Source organism: Heterodontus francisci, chromosome 29 (genome assembly GCF_036365525.1).
Source record: "Heterodontus francisci isolate sHetFra1 chromosome 29, sHetFra1.hap1, whole genome shotgun sequence".
Lineage (NCBI taxonomy): Eukaryota > Metazoa > Chordata > Chondrichthyes > Heterodontiformes > Heterodontidae > Heterodontus > Heterodontus francisci.
In genome coordinates, this window is record NC_090399.1 from 13,880,678 (window position 1) to 13,899,128 (window position 18,451).

At 46.8% G+C, this 18,451-nt stretch overlaps 1 protein-coding gene across 1 annotated transcript in view; it reads right to left on the reverse strand.

Moving 5' to 3' along the window:
• LOC137346141 (early estrogen-induced gene 1 protein-like) overlaps positions 1-7,583 on the reverse strand; it is a 45,622-nt gene extending 38,039 nt beyond the window's left edge. The window contains exon 1 of the mRNA XM_068009466.1: positions 6,848-7,583. Coding sequence (XP_067865567.1) covers positions 6,848-6,993 — 146 coding nt within the window. The 5' untranslated portion in view covers positions 6,994-7,583. The remainder of the gene's footprint in view (positions 1-6,847) is intronic.
• Positions 7,584-18,451: the final 10,868 nt, after the last annotated feature.

The window sequence follows — 18,451 nt, forward strand, 5'->3', positions numbered from 1 at the left end:
TGAACAGATATTTTGCATCGGTCTTCACTATTGAGGATACAAGTAACATCTCAGAAATAGCTGTAAGTCAGGAAATGGAAGGGAGGGCGGAACTCAAGAAAATGACAATCACCAGGGAAGTGGTACTGAACAAATTGTTGGAGCTGCGGGCTGACAAGTTCCTGGGTCCTAATGGACTTCATCCTAGGGTGTTAAAAGAAGTGGCTAGTGAGATTGTTGATGCGTTAGTTTCAATTTTCCAAAATTCCCTACATTCGGGGAAGGCTCCGTTAGATTGGAAAATAGCCAACGTAACGCCTTTATTCAAAAAGGGAGGGAGACAATAAGCAGGAAACTACAGGCCAGTTAGCATCTGTCTTAGGGAAAATGTTAGAAGCTATTATTAAAGACGTTATAGTAGGGGATTTAGAAAAGTTCAAGGTAATCAGGCAGAGTCAGCATGGTTTTGTCAAAGGGAAATCATGTTTAACCAATTTATTGGAGTTCTTTGAGGGAATTACATGTGCTGTAGACAAACAGAAACCGGTGGATATATTATACTTAGATTTCCAAAAGGCATTTGATAAGGTGCCACATCAAAGGTTATTGCAGAAAATAAAAGTTCATGGTGTAGGGGGCAACGTATTGGCATGGATAGAAGATTGGCTAGCTAACATGAAACAGAGAGTAGGCACGAATGCGTCTTTTTCTGGTTGGCAAGATGTAACGAGCGGTGTGCCACAGGGATCTGTGCTGAGGTCTCAACTTTTTACGATTTATAGAAATGACTTAAATGAAGGGACCGAAGGTATGGTTGCTAAATTTGCTGATGACACAAAGATAGGTAGGAAAGTAACTAGTGAAGAGGACATAAGGGGGCTAAAAAGGGATATAGATAGGTTAAGTGAGTGGACAAAGACCTGGCAAATGGAGCATAATGTGGGAAGGTGGGAAATTGTCCACTTTGGCAGGAAGAATAAAAAAGAAGCATATTCTCTAAATGGTGAGAAATTGCAGAGCTCCGAGATGCAGCAGGATTTGGGTGTTCAGCACATAATTAGGAAAGCTAATAGAATGTTATTGTTTATCGTGAGGGGAATTGAATACAAAAGTAGAGCTCATGCTTCAGCTATACAGGGCATTGGTGAGATCACATCTGGAGTACTGTGTACAGTACTGGTCTCCTTATTTAAAGAAGGATGTAAATGCATTGGAGGCAGTACAGAGAAGGTTTACTAGACTAATACCTGGAATGGGTGGCCTTTCTTATGAGGAAAGACTGGACAGGCTAGGCTTGTATCCACTGGAATTTAGAAGAGTAAGAGGTGACTTGATTGAAACATACAAGATCCTGAGGGAATAAAAGCAAAATACTGCGGATGCTGGAAATCTGAAATAAAAACAAGAAATGCTGGAAATACTCAGCAGGTCTGGCAGCATCTGTGGAGAGAGAAGCAGAGTTAACGTTTCAGGTCAGTGACCCTTCTTCAGAACTGGCAAATATTAGAAATGTAAAATGTTATAAGCAAGTAAAGCGGGGGTGGGGCAAGCGATAACAAAGGAGAAGGTGTAGATAGGACAAGGTCACAGAATAGCTGACCAGAAGGTCATGGAGCAAAGGCAAACAATATGTTAATGGTGTGTTGAAAGACCAAGCATTAGTACAGATAGGGTGTTAATGGACTGAAAATTGGACAGCCACAAGTACAAACATGAAAAAAAAAACAGTGGCTAAGCAAACTGAACAAACTAAGATGAAATAAAATAAAATTACCTGCCCATTTACCTCCTCTCTCCTCACTATCCCAGGCCCCAAACACTCCTTTTCGGTGAAGCAGCGATTTACTTGTACTTCTATCAATGTAGTATACTGTATTCGCTGCTCACAATGTGGTCCCCTCCGCTCAGTCCACAAGCAGGACCCCGAGCTTCCGGTTGCTTGCCATTTCAACACTCCCCCCTGCTCTCATGCTCACATCTCTGTCCTGGGATTGCTGCAGTGTTCCAGTGCACATCAACGCAAGCTCGAGGAACAGCATCTCATTTACCGATTAGGCACACTACAGCCTGCCGGACTGAACATTGAGTTCAATCACTTCAGAGCATGATGGGTCCCCCATTTTACTTTAATTTTTAGTTATTTTTTCTTTTTCCTTTTTTTATATTTTTTTGTGTTTATTTTATTTTATTTCTTCTTAGTTTGTTCGGTTTGCTTACCCACTGTTTTTTTTTTCATGTTTGTACTTGCGGCTGTTCCGAGGAAGGGTCACTGACCCGAAACGTTAACTCTGCTTCTCTCTCCACAGATGCTGCCAGACCTACTGAGTATTTCCAGCATTTCTTGTTTTTATTTAAGATCCTGAGGGATCTTGACAGGGTGGATGTGGAAAGGATGTTTCCCCTTGTGGTAGAATCTAGAACTAGGTTTAAACATAAGGGGTCACCCATTTAAGACAGAGATGAGGAGAAATCTTTTTCTCTCAGAAAGTCGTGAGTCTTTGGAATTCCCTTCCTCAAAAGGCGTTGGAAGCAGAGTCTGTGAATATTTTTAAGGCAGAGGTAGATCGATTCTTGATGAGCAAGGGAGGCTTATCAGGGGTAGGTGGAAATGTGGAGTAATCAGTTCAGCCATGAACTTATTGAATGGCAGAGCAGGCTCGAAGGGCCGAATGGTCTACTCCTGCTCCTCATTCGTACGTTCGTATGTTCGTATCCCATCACCTATTGTCCATCAAGGGCCCTACAGACCCTTGTGTCTCTAAGGCTTCACTCACAGTCTACTGAACTGAGATTCAGCGCTGGAATCAGGAATTGACCGAGTCAGGAATTGCAGCCACAGATCCACATCGCTCCATGATGCAGTGTTCCCAAGATCGGAACAGCAACAGTTTCCTTGGTGATGGTACCTTTACTCTCCTTCTCTGAACTACCACTGCCACATCACCATGGCGACCACGGTCTTTCAAGGAATCTATTGCACCAGGCACTCTGTGCCCGACTCCAGTGACTGCAAACATCCAGATGGGCAAGAGTTCAGCTGGCACTGCCTGTGCAGATCCATATTGGCCGATTGACCACGTCATTCACCATCCTATTTATAGAACTTTAAACAGGAGTTTATTGCTCTCCGGGAGGGTCCCTTCGTTACCTCCTTCTTATGTCCATTCGTAATGTATGCTCTTAGAATTGAGGGTGTCAGTGGGCTGATCGACCATAAAAAGCATCACAGCCAGCCAAGAACCTGTCTTCACCCGACATCCACAGATGCAAACTTTCCAGCAAATACTGGGGTTGGGTGGGATCACTGGACAGAGATCAGAAGTTGCAATTTGTCTAACCCAAGGGTCCTGAGGCTAACTCACAACAGACTGTAGATTGGACCTGGGACCTTTTAGTGCTCTGTTTCGTTTGAACCAAGAAAAAAGAATTTATATAACGCCTGTCACGACCTCTGGACATCCCAAAGCACTTTACAGACTGTAAATTATTTTTGAAGTACGCTCACTGTTGTAATGTAGGGAATGCAGCAGCCAATTTATGCACAGCAAGCTCCCACAATGTGAAATGACCAGATAATCTGTTTTGATGATGGTAGTTGAGAAATAAATGGTATTAAGGAATCCTCTACCTGGTCCCTCTCTTTCCCCCACACCTCGAACAGTTCAAAGGCAAATTTGACAATTGTTGAGGAATGGTAATACTTTGGTTGGCTGATTTAAGGGGTGATCTAACTGAGGTTTTTCAGATGATTAAAAGGAGTTGATAGTTTCATTCTACCTACCATATATCCTCTGGTGGGGTGTGAGGCGTGGGGGAGGGGAGGTTAGCAGTGGGACTGGTAGCGACCAGAACAAGGGCACATAACCTAGAGCGGGGCAGCTCGCTCTGGTGTGCTGCCCAAATTTTATTCCTCTATCAACATCACAAAAGACCGGATAATCTGCTTTAATCACATTGCAGTTTGTGGGAGCTTGCTGTGCGCAAATTGACTCTCGCAACTCCTGCCTGACAACAGGTAATGCATTTCAAAAAGTGCTTCAGTGATTGCAAAGAGCTTTGAGATGTCCTGAGCTCATGATAGGTGCTATATAAATGCACGCCTTTCTTGTTTTTAGAACACAGGAAACCATTCAGCCCATCACACCTGTGCTGGCTCACTGAAGGAGCTATTCACGATCTCCAAACCCTTTCTAATATTTTTCTTCCTTTATCAAAGCTATGCTAGATTCTGCTCCCCTCATTGATTCTGAGGGAGTGTGTAACTTTCAGAGTTGCTCTCCTCCACATGAAGCCTTAAAATGAGGCCCTATTCACCTGTACTTGTAGGATCCGTTACAGTATTGGAGAGCGGGTAAATCTGCCCATGTCCTGGACAACATTCCTCTCTAAAATACCATCTAAAAACAACAAGGTCAAGGTGATGCATTTGGGGAGGTCAAACAAGGTAAATGAATACACAATTAATGGGAAAATACTGAGAGGTGTAGAGGAAGTGAGGGACCTTGGAATGAATATCCACAGATCCCTGAAGGTAGCAGGATCGGTCGATAAGGTGGTTAATAAAGCATATGGAATCCTTTCCTTTATTAGGCGAGGTCTAGAATACAAGAACAGGGAGGTTATGCTGGAACTGTAAAACTCATTGGTTAGGCCACAACTTGAGCACTGTGTGCAGTTTTGGTCACCTCATTACAGAAAGGATGTAATTGCACTAGAGAGGGTAGAGAAGAGATTTACGAGGATGTTGCCGGGACTGGAAAATGCAGCTATGAGCAAAGATTGGATAGGCTGGGGTTGTTCTCCTTGGAACAGAGAAGGCTGAGGGGAGATCTGATTGAAATGTATACAACCTTTGAGGGGTCTGGATAGAGTGGAGGTGAAGGGACTATTCACCTTAGCAGAGAGGTCAGTGACGAGGGGGCATAGATTTAAAGTGATTGGTAGAAAGATTAGAGGAGAGATGAGGAAAATGTTTTTCACCCAGAGGATGGTGATGGTCTGGAACTCACTGCCTGAAAGGGTAGTTGAGGCAGAGACACTCAACTCATTCGAAAGAAGCCTGGATATGCACCTCAAGTGCCATAAGCTGCAGGGCTACGGACCAAATGCTGGAAGGTGAGATTAGGCTGGGTGGATTGTTTTTCAGCCGACACAGACACAATGGGTGAAGTGGCCTCTTTCTGTGCCTTAAACGTTCTATGATTCTATGAACTACTTGCATTTATATGGAGTCTTTAATGTCCCAAGACACTTCACAAGAGCATAATCGGGCAAAATTTGACACCAAGCTACACATTACAGTCGATGATCAAAAGCTCGAACAAAGAGGTCGGTTTTAAGTTGTGTCATAAAGGAATACAAGGGACGTTGAGAGGTGGAGAGGTTTAGGGAGGGAATCCCAGAGTTTGAAGCCTTGGCAACTGCAGGCATGTCCACCAATGGCGGGGCGAAGAAGAGTCAGGGGTCAATGGCCCATCATTGTTTTTGGGACCGTACACCTGTACGGAGTGGATACTGTCAATATATAACAGTCAATCACTGTAGGAAACACTGAGACATCTCTGAGCCTGACAAGGTGCTATCTGGACAGGATTATTATTTACTACAAGTCAATCTCCTGTGGCCATTACCAAATGTAGTCTTCAGGCAAAATGTGGTTAGATGGTGGGCATAATCAAACCAAAGCTGGAGATGTAATTCAGTCCCCATTTTAAAACAATATTTTGTGTAATCCAGTTTTATTTGATATTAGTTTATAGTTAAATAGCAACACTTGAGGCAATTTGGGAAGCAGAGAGAAGTAGTGTCGCTCAGAGCCCAAGTGTTCCTCTGACGTCGAGACTGAGGATCTCGGAGATGTAGAATCTACAGGCGGGAGGGCACAATTGCAGCGTGACCTGTTTACATAGACATTTCCCATTGTGAATGTGGGCCCAAGGAATTATAATGGGAAAAGGTAAGCACAAAGTGTGACAAACAGCTCGCTTCCTAACAGCACTGTAGGTGTGCCTACACCCCAAGGACTGCAGCGGTTCAAGAAGGCAGCTCACCACCACCTTCTCAAGGGAAATTAGGGATGGGCAATAAATGCTGGCCTGGCCAGTGACGGCCACGACCCACGAATGAATAAACAAAAAAGAGGAAGCGAGCTTTTGGATAATGGTTATCATTACAGGTGTTAGCCACGGCTTGTTGGTAAGACTCTGGCCCGAGTCAGAAGGTTTAGGGTTTGAGTCCGGGACTTGAGCACAAAATCCAGGCTGACACTCCGCAATGCGGTATTAACAGAGTGCAGCACTATTGGAGGTGCCGTCTTTCGGACGAGACATTAAATGAGACCCCGTCTGCCCCCTCAGGTGGATTGATATAAAAGATCCCGCGACACTACATAAGAGAGCAGGCCCGTCGGCCCCTTGAACCTGCCCCGCCAGTCAACACAAGCAGGCCTGATCTTCAACCTGAGCTCCAATTCCCTGCCCTCAGGCCCCCAAAATTCACTATTTGGAAGAAAAAGGGAGGGGAGTTCTCTCCAGTGTCCTGGGCCAATATATATCTCTCAACAAAAAAAAACCCCACAAGATTATCTGGTCATTACCACATTGCTGTGTGTGTGGGAGCTTGCTGTGTGCAAATTGGCAGCCACGGTCTCTACAACAGTGCCCACTCCTCAAAACGTACTTCATTGTCTGCAAAAACACGCTGGGACGACCTGAGGTTGAGAACGGCGCTATATAAATGCAAATGTGCTTATTTTAATTGGGTCGATCCAAATTTTCAACTACAGGAAAGCACAAACGCACAAAATAAATGATTTTTTTTTAAAAAGAGAGGGAGAGAGAGGGAAGGAAGGACAATCGAATCTGTTTACCTGGACGACAGGTCGTTGAAGGTCCCACCGTGCAGGAGGCGGATCTTACAGAAGAGGATGCCATTAACGAATGGCACGGCTGAGAGTTCCTCCAGGGTCAGGCTGACTAGAAACTTAAACTTCTTCTTCTTCAGCAGAAAAGCCATCGAGGAAGAACGGGAGGAGGAAGAGGGAACAAAAAGAAAAGAGCAACGGCAAATTCAAAGGATTTCTCTTTGTCTCTCTTTCACTTCCACTTCAACAAGCCTTCTGCTTTCTGGGTCCCACTCTCACTTTTGATTGCGGAAGTCCTCAGTCAAAGTCGAAGTTTTCCAGTTTCAGACCGGTTGAGAAGATGGGCAGAACCAGTAAAAAAAAAATAAAAAGTCAAATAAAACTTAGCAAACTAATGATTCGATTCTATGTAGCAGCGGAACGTGTTCAATAATCTTGACTTCATAGCAAGTGTGGAACAATCTCTTATATCCAGACGCACAGTCATCTGCTACGCTTTAAGTACAAGAGTCATGTCTGGTCACACATATATAAATAAACGTATGAAAGCACTTGACTGAAGTCAGGTCGATTTCCCGTAGATGTGAAACTGACATGAGTGTGAGGGCAGCGACTGCTGTTGAATCTCAGCTCCCTTTTCTTACTTCTGCACACCTCCTGGTTTAGTCATCAAAGCGGCTGTTGCCCTTTTTTTTTTGCGTTGCATCATGACGGACAGATTTGAACGCTTGCTGGTTGAAAAGCCCCACGTTTCCCAATTGGGTTGGATTGGATTCTGCCCGCCCCTGGGCTCTGCGCTGATTGGGGAGTTTGGGGAATGTAGCCTTGGACACCTGAATGAATGGCACGTCAAGTCCTGGCACTCAACCGCAGAGCAGACTTACAAAGTCAGGGATCAGATAGTAACCCAGGTTACCACCCAGAACAGATGGGTTCCAAGAGCTTTGTTCAAATACATGATTGTTTTTTTTCTCCCCCCTTCTGATTTGCAGAATGCTTTCAGACTTATAAAAAGTGGGGAGAGGAAGAGGAAGTGATTTGGATAGGTATTTCAAAGTACTGTCAGGGACACGATGGGCCGAGTGCCCTCCTTCTATGCTGTAGGATTCTACCAATACAGTCACAAAACAGCTCAGTGGGCAAATGGAGCTGGAGCTATGTGGTTCGGTGGGTAGCAGTTTTCTCTATGACTCAGGAGAAGCTGTGGGTTCAAACCCCACTCCAGCACTAAAAGCTACTCTGATATCCACTGCCGGGAGTGAGAGCAACATTACACTGTCCTTCAGATGGTAAATGAAACTGATGTAAAAAACACTATGTGTGAAAGAGCAGGGTGTTCCTCCAGGTATCCTGCCCAATATTTGTCCTGAACAAACAGATAATCTGGTCGAAAGCTATTTGTGAATCCTTGCTGTGTGTAGGTTGGCAGCTGTGGTTCCTACAATTTTTAAGAAGTGCTTCAATGGCTGTGAGAAAGCTTTAGGACGTGCTGTGTTTGTGAGAGATGCGACATAAAGTCATCCTCTTGTAAATATATTTGGCCAGCATGAAACTCAACTAGTCCACCCTGGAAACTCCCACGTTCAACTCCCAGGCCGGCAGGAGATGCGGACATATGAGAGGTTTTGATAAAGCAAACCCAGGAGGAAAAAGTCCTTCTGGTTTGTGCTGCTGTAACTGGGAGGCTTGAATTTCATCCTCCAAAGATTGGTGAGAAAGGATAGATTTTATTTTTGCACACTGGGTTGTTTGGATGTGGAGTGGCCCATCAGAAACAGCAGTGAGGGCAGAGTCCAGAACAATAGCTTATGAAAAAAAGCTAAACACTTAAACATATAAATATAAATATTTGGCAAAGAAACATTTTAAAGGGGACGGAAATGGAACAAAGTGGATATCCCTTTAAGTGGGCTGGCATAGCTGCGATGGACCAAATGGCCTCCTCTGTGCTGTGAAATTCTATGAAATAATAGCATTGGAGTGCAGATGAAGTAGATAGAACTCCTGTTCCTGATCACTATCCAGTGAGTACTGCCGGAAAGGGTAGCTATGTGGGTTATAAAAACAGAAAGTGCTGGAAATACTCAGCAGGTCTGGCAGCACCTGTGCAGAGACAAGCAGAGTTAATGTTTCAGGTCAGTGACCTTTCATCAGAACTGGCAAAGGGTAGCAAAGAATTAGGTTTTAAGCCAATGAAGGGGAGAGGGGGGTGGGGGGGGGGGGGGTGCGCGGAATGATAAGGAAGAGAAAGAAAGGGAAGGTGTGTGATAGGGCAGAGGGCAGGAGAGATTAAATAACAAAGCTGTCCTGGGACAAAGGCAAAGAGAGTGTTAATGCTTGTGGTGAAAGACAAAGCATTAGTTCAGAGAGAGTGTTAATGGCAGAATAATGAGCAGCTCTGTCTACATGAAAAACAGGCACATGGTTAAAAAATAAAATAAAATAATAAATAGAAAAATAGAAAAAAAGGCCAGTCATGCTCTGAAGTTATTGAACTCAATGTTCAGTCTGCACAGATGTAGAGTGCCTAATCGAAAGATCGGGTGCTGCTCCTCGAGTTTGTGTTGATGTTCACTGGAACACTGGAGCAGGCCAAAGACACAAATGTTGACATGAGAGCAGCGAAGGGTGGGGGGGGGGGGGGTGTTGAAATGGCAAGCGGCCAGAAGCTCGGGGTCATGCTTTCGCACTGAATGGAGGGCTGAAGAACAGCAAGTAACGTTCGCACCATACAAATGGCAGGCAATGACCATCCCCAACAAGAGAGAATTCAACCAACTCCCTCTGACATTCAACAGCACAGCCACCGCTGAATCTCCCACCATCAACATCCTGGGGGTTACCATCGACCAAAAACTGAACCGGACCAGCCATATAGATAACGTGGCTACAAGAGCAGGTCAGATGCTTGGAATTCTGAGATGGGTAACTCACCTCCTGACTCCCCAAAGCCTGTTCACCATCTACAAGGCACAAGTCAGGAGTGTGATGGAATACTCTCCACTTGCCTGGGTGGGTGCAGCTCCAACAACACTCGAGAAGCTCGACACCATCCAGAACAAAGCAGCCCGCTTGACTGGCACCCCATCCACAAACATTCACTCCCTCCACCACCGACGCACAATATAAGCAGTCTGTACCATATATAAGATGCACTGCAGCAACGCACCAAACTTCCTTAGACAGCACCTTCCAAACCCGTGACCTCTACCAACTGGAAGGACAAGAGCAGCAAATGCATGGGAACACCACCACCTGCAAGTTCCCCTCCAAGACACACACCATCATGACTTGGAACTATATCGCCGTTCCTTCACTGTCGCTGGGTCAAAATCCTGGAACTCCCTTCCTAACAGCACTGTGGGTGTACCTACACCCCCAGGACTGCAGCGGTTCAAGAAGACAGCTCACCACCACCTTCTCAGGATTTGGGATGGGCCATAAATGCTGGCCTAGCCAGTGACGCCCACATCCCATGAACGAATTTTTTAAAACTCTGTGAGAACTGGATCACATCTGTTTATTCTGCTCCGATTAATGCCCACCCTCTTATCCCATTTTAGCTGAAGACTGCACTTGGTATCAAATCCACGTGCTGATTTCAGTGAGACAACGGTCGGGTCTGGCACCGTCCCATCGCATTCATGCGACAGCCGGCCATTTTGCTTGCTGGAGACGCGGAGCCCCCACCCCCCCCAAACACGCAGTGGGGGCGGGAGGGGAGACGCTAGATACAGAATCATCGAACTCCGGAGCAGGTGCTGGCTCCATATTTAAAGCCCTGTCAGGCCTGCTCACATTGCTTCCTTGCATTCACTTGCTGCTAGCTGCTCAAAGCTCTGAACTGTTTTGCCAAGACCTCCCAACACCCCCCGAGGCAGACCTGACAGGATAACCGAGACAAGACACTGGGTGGCTTCATGGTTTAGCAATGCAAAGAAAAGACGGGAGCATCTCTTCCCCGGCACTGGAAAGGGGTCCTCCTGCCTGACCAAGCAATCCTGGATGGAGATAGGTGAGGAGGTCAGCAGCCTTGGGGTCACTCTCTGGAACTGGGTGCAGTCCCGCAAGAGGGTCAACGACCTCCTACCTTCTGCCATGGTGAGTGGTCCTCACCCCTCTCTTTTTTGGTGATCGCAAGTGGCTACACAGGAGGAAGCGGGGCATAGGGAGGGTGGCGCTACCACAGTGATGGAAGAGGGGGTTAGGCATCACCTCATCCTGACAGATGCATGGCTGCATCTCGGCCACAGGCCACCTTCTTTCACAACTCACCACCCCGCCCACCCCGCACCCCCCCCCCCCCACCTCCCCAATTAACTCCCCTGAGAGCAGACAGCAGCATGTGATATCCCAGTAGGGGATGCAGGCTGACAGTAGCAGACCTGTCATGTTGGTCTCTCTACCTAGTATGACTATCTCCATCTTTCCTCTTTGCAGGACAAGAGGGCCCACAACAGGAGTGAGACAGTCCGAACAGCCGGATGTGGGGATCATTGGCAAGGCCATCATTGGTTGCCCATCCCTCATTGTCCCTGAACGGCTTGCTAGGCTATTTCAGAGGGCAGTTAAGAGTCAGCCACATTGCTGTAGGCCAGACCAGGTAAGAAAGGCAGATTTCCTCCCCGAAAGGACATTGGTGAAGCAGATGGGCTTTTTACGGCAATCGATGACACTTTCATGGCACCATTAATGAAACTAGCTTGCAATTGCAGATTTGTTTTATTTATTGAATTTAAATTCCACCGGCTGCCATGGTGGGATTTGAACCCATGTCCCCAGGAGCATTAGCCTGGTCCTCCAGATTACTAGTCCAGTGACATGAGCAGACGATGGAGGAGTCCATCCGCGCCATGACTGCTACCATGCATGTGAGTGCACGGCTTCCCTCATGCAGACCTGCACACCATCGCCTTGGCCATGAGCTTGACGCAGCAGTGGCAAGGCGAGAGAAGGACAAGGGCACCTGGAGTCTTTTCCAGCTCCTCGTCCTTCTCTGGGCAGCAAGGAGGTTCGAGTGAGCCTTGAAAGGGAGGAGGAGCGGCTGATCTCCACAGCTGGGGGCTCCCCTCAGGGTGCCCCGAGTGTAGGCAGCAGCTCCTCAGCCCCTCTGTCAGCGAGCCCAGCTCCAGCAGCCGCGAGGCCGGAAGGAGAGTCCTGCACTAGTGCGGGAAACCGCCAGACAGCCAGGGCCCTGCAGGCCTCAGGCAGCCAGAGGACGGCCGCCGGAGTCATCACAATGCAAGAAGCAGCCAGATCAGCAGCCTCCCTCCAGCCCAGCAGCTAGCGTTGGGTTCACACCTCAGGGAAGCACTCGCAAACCGAAAAGAAAAGCACCGAGACACACTTGGGAGCTCACAGGTGTTTGCTGCAACCTGGTACTTGATATAAAGTTCTTCTGTTCAAGCCACTAACGTTCATTGTGTAAAATGATTATTCTATCATGCCTTAATTGTGAGCTGCTGACTTCCCCCTTCCCCCTTACTGGAATACCAATGTAGGCTCTCTCATGGGCATTAGCTCTTGTTTCCGCTGGCGCTAGGCACAGAACACAAATGGAAAGGAGGCGACAGACTACATACATTGAGGTGAGTCTTTATTGGTTTCTTTATGAGTGGTCATCAGTGGTGGCTGGAAGGGGGTAATTATGAGATTGTCTCTTGCCTCCTGGGCCTGTCGCTCATTCTGCCTGGACTCCGGTGCAAGGGCTTCACCATCCAGTGCTGCTTGCCCATCTCCCTCCTCCATGTCCTCCCCGTCAGTGGAGGAGTGTTACTCAGGCATCTCATCGTCATGTAAGGCCTGCCCCCTCTTCATTGCTAGATTCTGCAGAGCACAGCAGACCACCACGATACGCGAGACCCTCACTGGGGCAGACTGCAGGGCTCCACCACATCGATTGAGGCAACGGAATCTCATCTTCAGCAGCCCAATGGCCTGCTCGATGGTCGCTGGAGTGCAGCCATGGTTATTGTTGTACCGCTCCTCAACTTCAGTGCGCGCGTTCCTCACAGGCGTCAGAGGTCATGTCTTCAATGGGTACCCCTTGTCCCGAGAATCCATCCCTGATGGCGAGCGGTGGCCTGAAAAGTTGTAGCACCTGGGACTGTCCAAGTATGTAGGCATCCTGGCTGCTTCCGGGGAAGAGGGCACACACCTGCAGGAAACGCTTTCAGTGGTTGTAGACCAGTTGATGGAATGAAAGCCCTTTCTGTTGATGAAGGCGGCTGGCTGGTCTGTTGGAGCCTTGATGGCTTCGTGCATACCGCCGATCACACCTTGCACCCAGGGAAATCACGAATTCAATGGCCCTCTTGGCCTGATTGTCAGGGCCAGTCCAGTAGCGCACATAGTCTTGAACAGGGCAGTTACCTCCTCGACGCAGTGGTGCGCTGCTGCCTGTGAGAACCCACATGTCCCTGTGGATCTGAAGGGGGAGGGTGAACAGCCAGTGGTCGTGGTACACATTGGTACAAACGACATAGGTAAAAAAAAAGATGAGATCCTAAAAGCAGAATATAAGGAGTTAGGAAGTAAGTTTAAAAGTAGGACCTCAAAGGTAGTGATCTCAGGATTACTACCAGTGTCACGTGCTAGTCAGTGTAGAAATAGCAGGATATATCAGATGAATACGTGGCTGAAGAGATGGTGTGAGGGGTGGGGGGGTGGTGGGGTGGTTTAGATTCCTGGGGCATTGGGACTGGTTCTGGGGAGGTGGGACCAGTACAAACTGGATGGGTTACACCTGGGCAGGACCGGGACTGATGTCCTAGGAGGAATATTTGCAAGAGTGGTTGGGGAGGGTTTAAACTAAAATGGCAGGGGGTTGGGAACCTTTGCAAGGAGTCAGAGGAGGGGGGATCAAAGACAAGAACAAAAGGCAGTAAGGGAAATAAGAAAAGTGATAGGCAGAAAAATCAAGGGCCAGAATCAAACAGGGACACAGTGCCAAATAGTGGGAAGAGGACAAGTAATGTTAAAAAAACAAGCCTTAAGGCTTTGTGCCTTAACGCACGGAGCAGTCGCAATAAAGTGGATGAATTAATCACGCAAATAGATAAAAACAGGTATGATATAGTCGGGATTATGGAGACATGCCTGCAAGGTGACCAGGGATGTGAAATGAACATCCAGGGATATTCAGTATTTAGGAAGGACAGCCAAAAAGCAAAAGACGGTGGAGTTGCATTGCTGGTTAAAGAGGAAATTAACGCAATAGTGAGGAAGGATATTAGCTCTGACGATGTGGAATCTGTATGGGTAGAGCTGGGAAACACTAAGGGGCAAAAAACATTAGTGGGGGTTGTATAAATACCCCCAAACTGTAGTGAAGTTGGGAATGGCATTAAACAGGAAATTAGAGATGCATGCGATAAAGGAACATCTGTAATTATGGGTGACTTTAATCTGCATATAGATTGGGCAAATCAAATTCGTCACAATACCGTAGAGGAGGAATTCTTGGAGTGTATACGGGGTGGTTTTCTGGACCAATACGTTGAGGAACCAACTAGAGAACAGGCCATCCTAGACTGGGTATTGTGTAATGAGAGAGGAATAATTGACAATCTAATGGTGCGAGACCCCTTGGGGACAAGTGATCATTATCTGATAGAATTCTTCATTAAGATGGAGAGTGACATAGTTGATTCTTGGACAAGGGTCCTGAATCTTAGTAAAGAAAACTAGGAAGGTATGAGGCGTGAGTTGGCCATGACAGATTGAGAAACGTTACTTAAAGGGATGAGGGTAGATAGGCAATGGAAAACATTTAAAGAGCGCGTGGATGAACTGCAACAATTGTTTATCCCTGTCTGGCGCAAAAATAAAACAGGAAAGGTAGCCAAACCATGGCTTACAAGGGAAATTAGAGATAGCATTAGATCCAAGGAAGAGACATCTAAATTTGCCAGGAAAAACAACAGACCTGAGGATTGGGAGCAGTTTAGAATTCAGCAAAGGAGGACCAAGGGATTGATTAAGAAGGGGGAAATAGAGTACGAGAGCATGCTTGTGGGGAACATAAAAACTGACTGTAAAAGTTTCTATAGGTATGTGAAAAGAAAAGGATTGGTGAAGACAAATGTAGGTCCCTTACTGTTAGAAACAGGGGAATTTATTATGGGGAATAAAGAAATAGCTGACCAACTGAATGCATACTTTGGTTCTGTCTTCACAAAGGAGGACACAAATATCATACCAGAAATTTTGGGGAACACAGGGCTTAGTGAGAGAAAGGAACTGAAAGAAATCAATATTAGTAAAGAAATGGTGTTGGGGATATTGATGGGATTGAAGGCCGATAAATCCCCAGGGCCTGATGGTATGCATCCCAGAGTACTTAAGGAAGTGGCCCTAGAAATAGCGGATGCATTTGTGGTCACCTTCCAAGATTCTATAGACTCTGGAACAGTTCCTACAGATTGGAGAGTAGCTAATGTAACCCCACCATTTAAAAAGGGAGGTAGAGAGAAAGCAGGGTATTATAGACCAATCAGCCTGATGTCAGTAGTGCGGAAAATTCGAAAGTCCATTATCAAAGACTTTATAGCAGAGTACTTGGAGAACAGTGGTAGAATAGGACAGAGGCAGCATGGGTTTACAAAAGGGAAATCATGCTTGACAAATCTGCTAGAATTCTTCGAGGATGTAACTAGTAGAGTTGATGAGGGACAGCCAGTGGATGTGGTTTATTTGGACTTTCAGAAGGCTTTCGACAAAGTCCCACATAAGAGATTAGCATGTAAAATTAAAGCGCATGGGATTGGGGGTAGTGTATTGCGATGGATAGAAAATTGGTTGGTGGACAGGAAACAAAGATAAATGGGTCTTTTTCTGAATGACAGGCAGTGACTAGTGGGGTACCGCAGGGATCGGTGCTAGGACCCCAGCTATTCACAATATATACTAATGATTTAGATGAGGCAACTAAATGTAATATCTCCAAATTTGCAGATGACACAAAACTGGGTGGGAGGGTGAGTTGTGAGGAGGATGCAGAGAGGCTTCAGGGTGATTTGGACAAGTTAAGTGAGTGGGCTAATGCATGGCAGATGCAGTATAATGTGGATAAATGTGAGGTTATCCACTTTGGTAGCAAAACAGGAAGGCAGATTATGAATGGTGATAAACTGAGAGAGGGGAATATGCAGCGAGACCTGGGTGTTCTCGTACACCAGTCGCTGAAGGTAAGCATGCAGGTGCAACAGGCGGTAAAAAAGGCAAATGGTATGTTGGCCTTCATAGCGAGAGGATTCGAGTACAGGAGCAGGGATGTCTTGCTGCAATTATACAGGGCCTTGGTGAGGCCACAGCTGGAATATTCTGTGCAGTTTTGGTCTCCTTATCTGAGGAAGGATGTTCTTGCTATAGAGGGAGTGCAGCGAAGGTTTACCAGACTGATTCCTGGGATGACAGGACTGACATATGAGGAGAGATTGAATCAGTTTGGATTATATTCGCTGGAGTTCAGAAGAGTGAGGGGGGATCTCATAGAAACCTCTAAAATTCTAACAGGATTTGACAGGGAAGATGCATGAAGGATGTTCCCGATGGTGGGGGAGTCCAGAACCAGGGGTCATAGTCTAAGGATACAGGGTAAACTTTTCAGGACTGAGATGAGAAATTTCTTCACCCAGAGAGTGGTGAGCCTGTGGAATACGCTACCACAGAAAGCAGTTGAGGCCAAAACATTGCATGTTTTCAAGAAGGAGTTAGATATAGCTCTTGGGTCTAAAGGGATCAAAGGGTATGGGGCGAAAGCCGGAACAGGCTACCGCCATGATCATAATGAATGGTGGAGCAGGCTCGAAGGGCCAAATGGCCTACTCCTCCTCCTATTTTCTATGATCCTTGGAATGATCCAGATGCATAACAGTTTATGTGATCTTCAGGGCCATTGCCACAGGCTGACCCTGAGCTCCCATAGATCATAATGTTCATCCTGAAGTTTAGTTACTAGTGGTGTACCGCAAGGATCTTATTTGGGGCCACTGCTGTTTGTCATTTTTATAAATGACCTGGAAGAGGGTGTAGAAGGGTGGGTTAGTAAATTTGCGGATGACACGAAGGTCGGTGGAGTTGTGGATAGTGCCGAAGGATGTTGTAGGTTACAGAGGGACATAGATAGGCTGCAGAGCTGGGCTGAGAGATGGCAAATGGAGTTTAATGCGGAAAAGTGTGAGGTGATTCACTTTGGAAGGAGTAACAGGAATGCAGAGTACTGGGCTAATGGGAAGATTCTTGGTAGTGTAGATGAACAGAGAGATCTTGGTGTCCAGGTACATAAATCCCTGAAAGTTGCTACCCAGGTTAATAGGGCTGTTAAGAAGGCATATGGTGTGTTAGCTTTTATTAGTAGGGGGATCGAGTTTCGGAGCCACGAGGTCATGCTGCAGCTGTACAAAACTCTGGTGAGACCGCACCTGGAGTATTGCGTGCAGTTCTGGTCACCGCGTTATAGGAAGGATGTGGAAGCTTTGGAAAGGGTGCAGAGGAGATTTACTAGGATGTTGCCTGGTATGGAGGGAAGGTCTTACGAGGAAAGGCTGAGGGACTTGAGGTTGTTTTCGTTGGAGAGAAGGAGGAGGAGAGGTGACTTAATAGAGACATATAAGATAATCAGAGGGTTAGATAGGGTGGATAGTGAGAGTCTTTTTCCTCGGATGGTGATGGCAAACACGAGGGGACATAGCTTTAAGTTGAGGGGTGATAGATATAGGACAGATGTTAGAGGTCGTTTCTTTACTCAGAGAGTAGTAGGGGCGTGGAACGCCCTGCCTGCAACAGTAGTAGACTCGCCAACTTTAAGGGCATTTAAGTGGTCATTGGATAGACATATGGATGAAAATGGAATAGTGTAGGTCAGATGGTTTCACAGGTCGGCGCAACATCGAGGGCCGAAGGGCCTGTACTGCTCTGTAATGTTCTAATAACTCGTCCTGCAGCAGGGCGCATATGTCAGTGATGGAGAGACGTAGTCTTCGCTGACAATGCCACCCCGACTTTTGCAAATAGCTGATGCAAGTCCAGTACACTCACTGGCACGGATGCGCCCTTCTTGGCATGGCCGGCTGCTGCCTCTTGGACCTCCCTTTGTCAGAGGCACCACATCATGCCATGCGGATCCGAAACGACAGGGTATATGAGAATGATGCCAGGTGACCAGTGGGTCTACAGAGCTCTGACTACGCAGAGACAACCCTGCCCTGGCAATTGAGGTTTTGTCACTTCACCCGGCAGAATCCCTGATGGCCCTCAGTGCCCACCCTTGTAGATGGCCAACCCTCTCATCCAGCAGTATTGGCAAACATACATGCCAACCAACAATTTGTTCAACAGATACAGCCACCCAAGTCCCCTCCACCCGCCCCCTCCCCCACTTGCAGAGCCCGAGACCCCATCCCTATAATGGCCTCCGCAACCCCCTCTCCCCAATGCAGTACTGCTCATGGCTGTCTCCCCATCGCGAGACCGAAGCCTTGCTTTGCTGCCACCTTCTTTTAACAGTTGCGAACCTGAAGGCACATAAGTGCCATCCGCATAATCCAACCCCCCACCCATTAAATCGCAATGAATTAGATGCTAATCTATTGAAATTAAGTGTTCTAC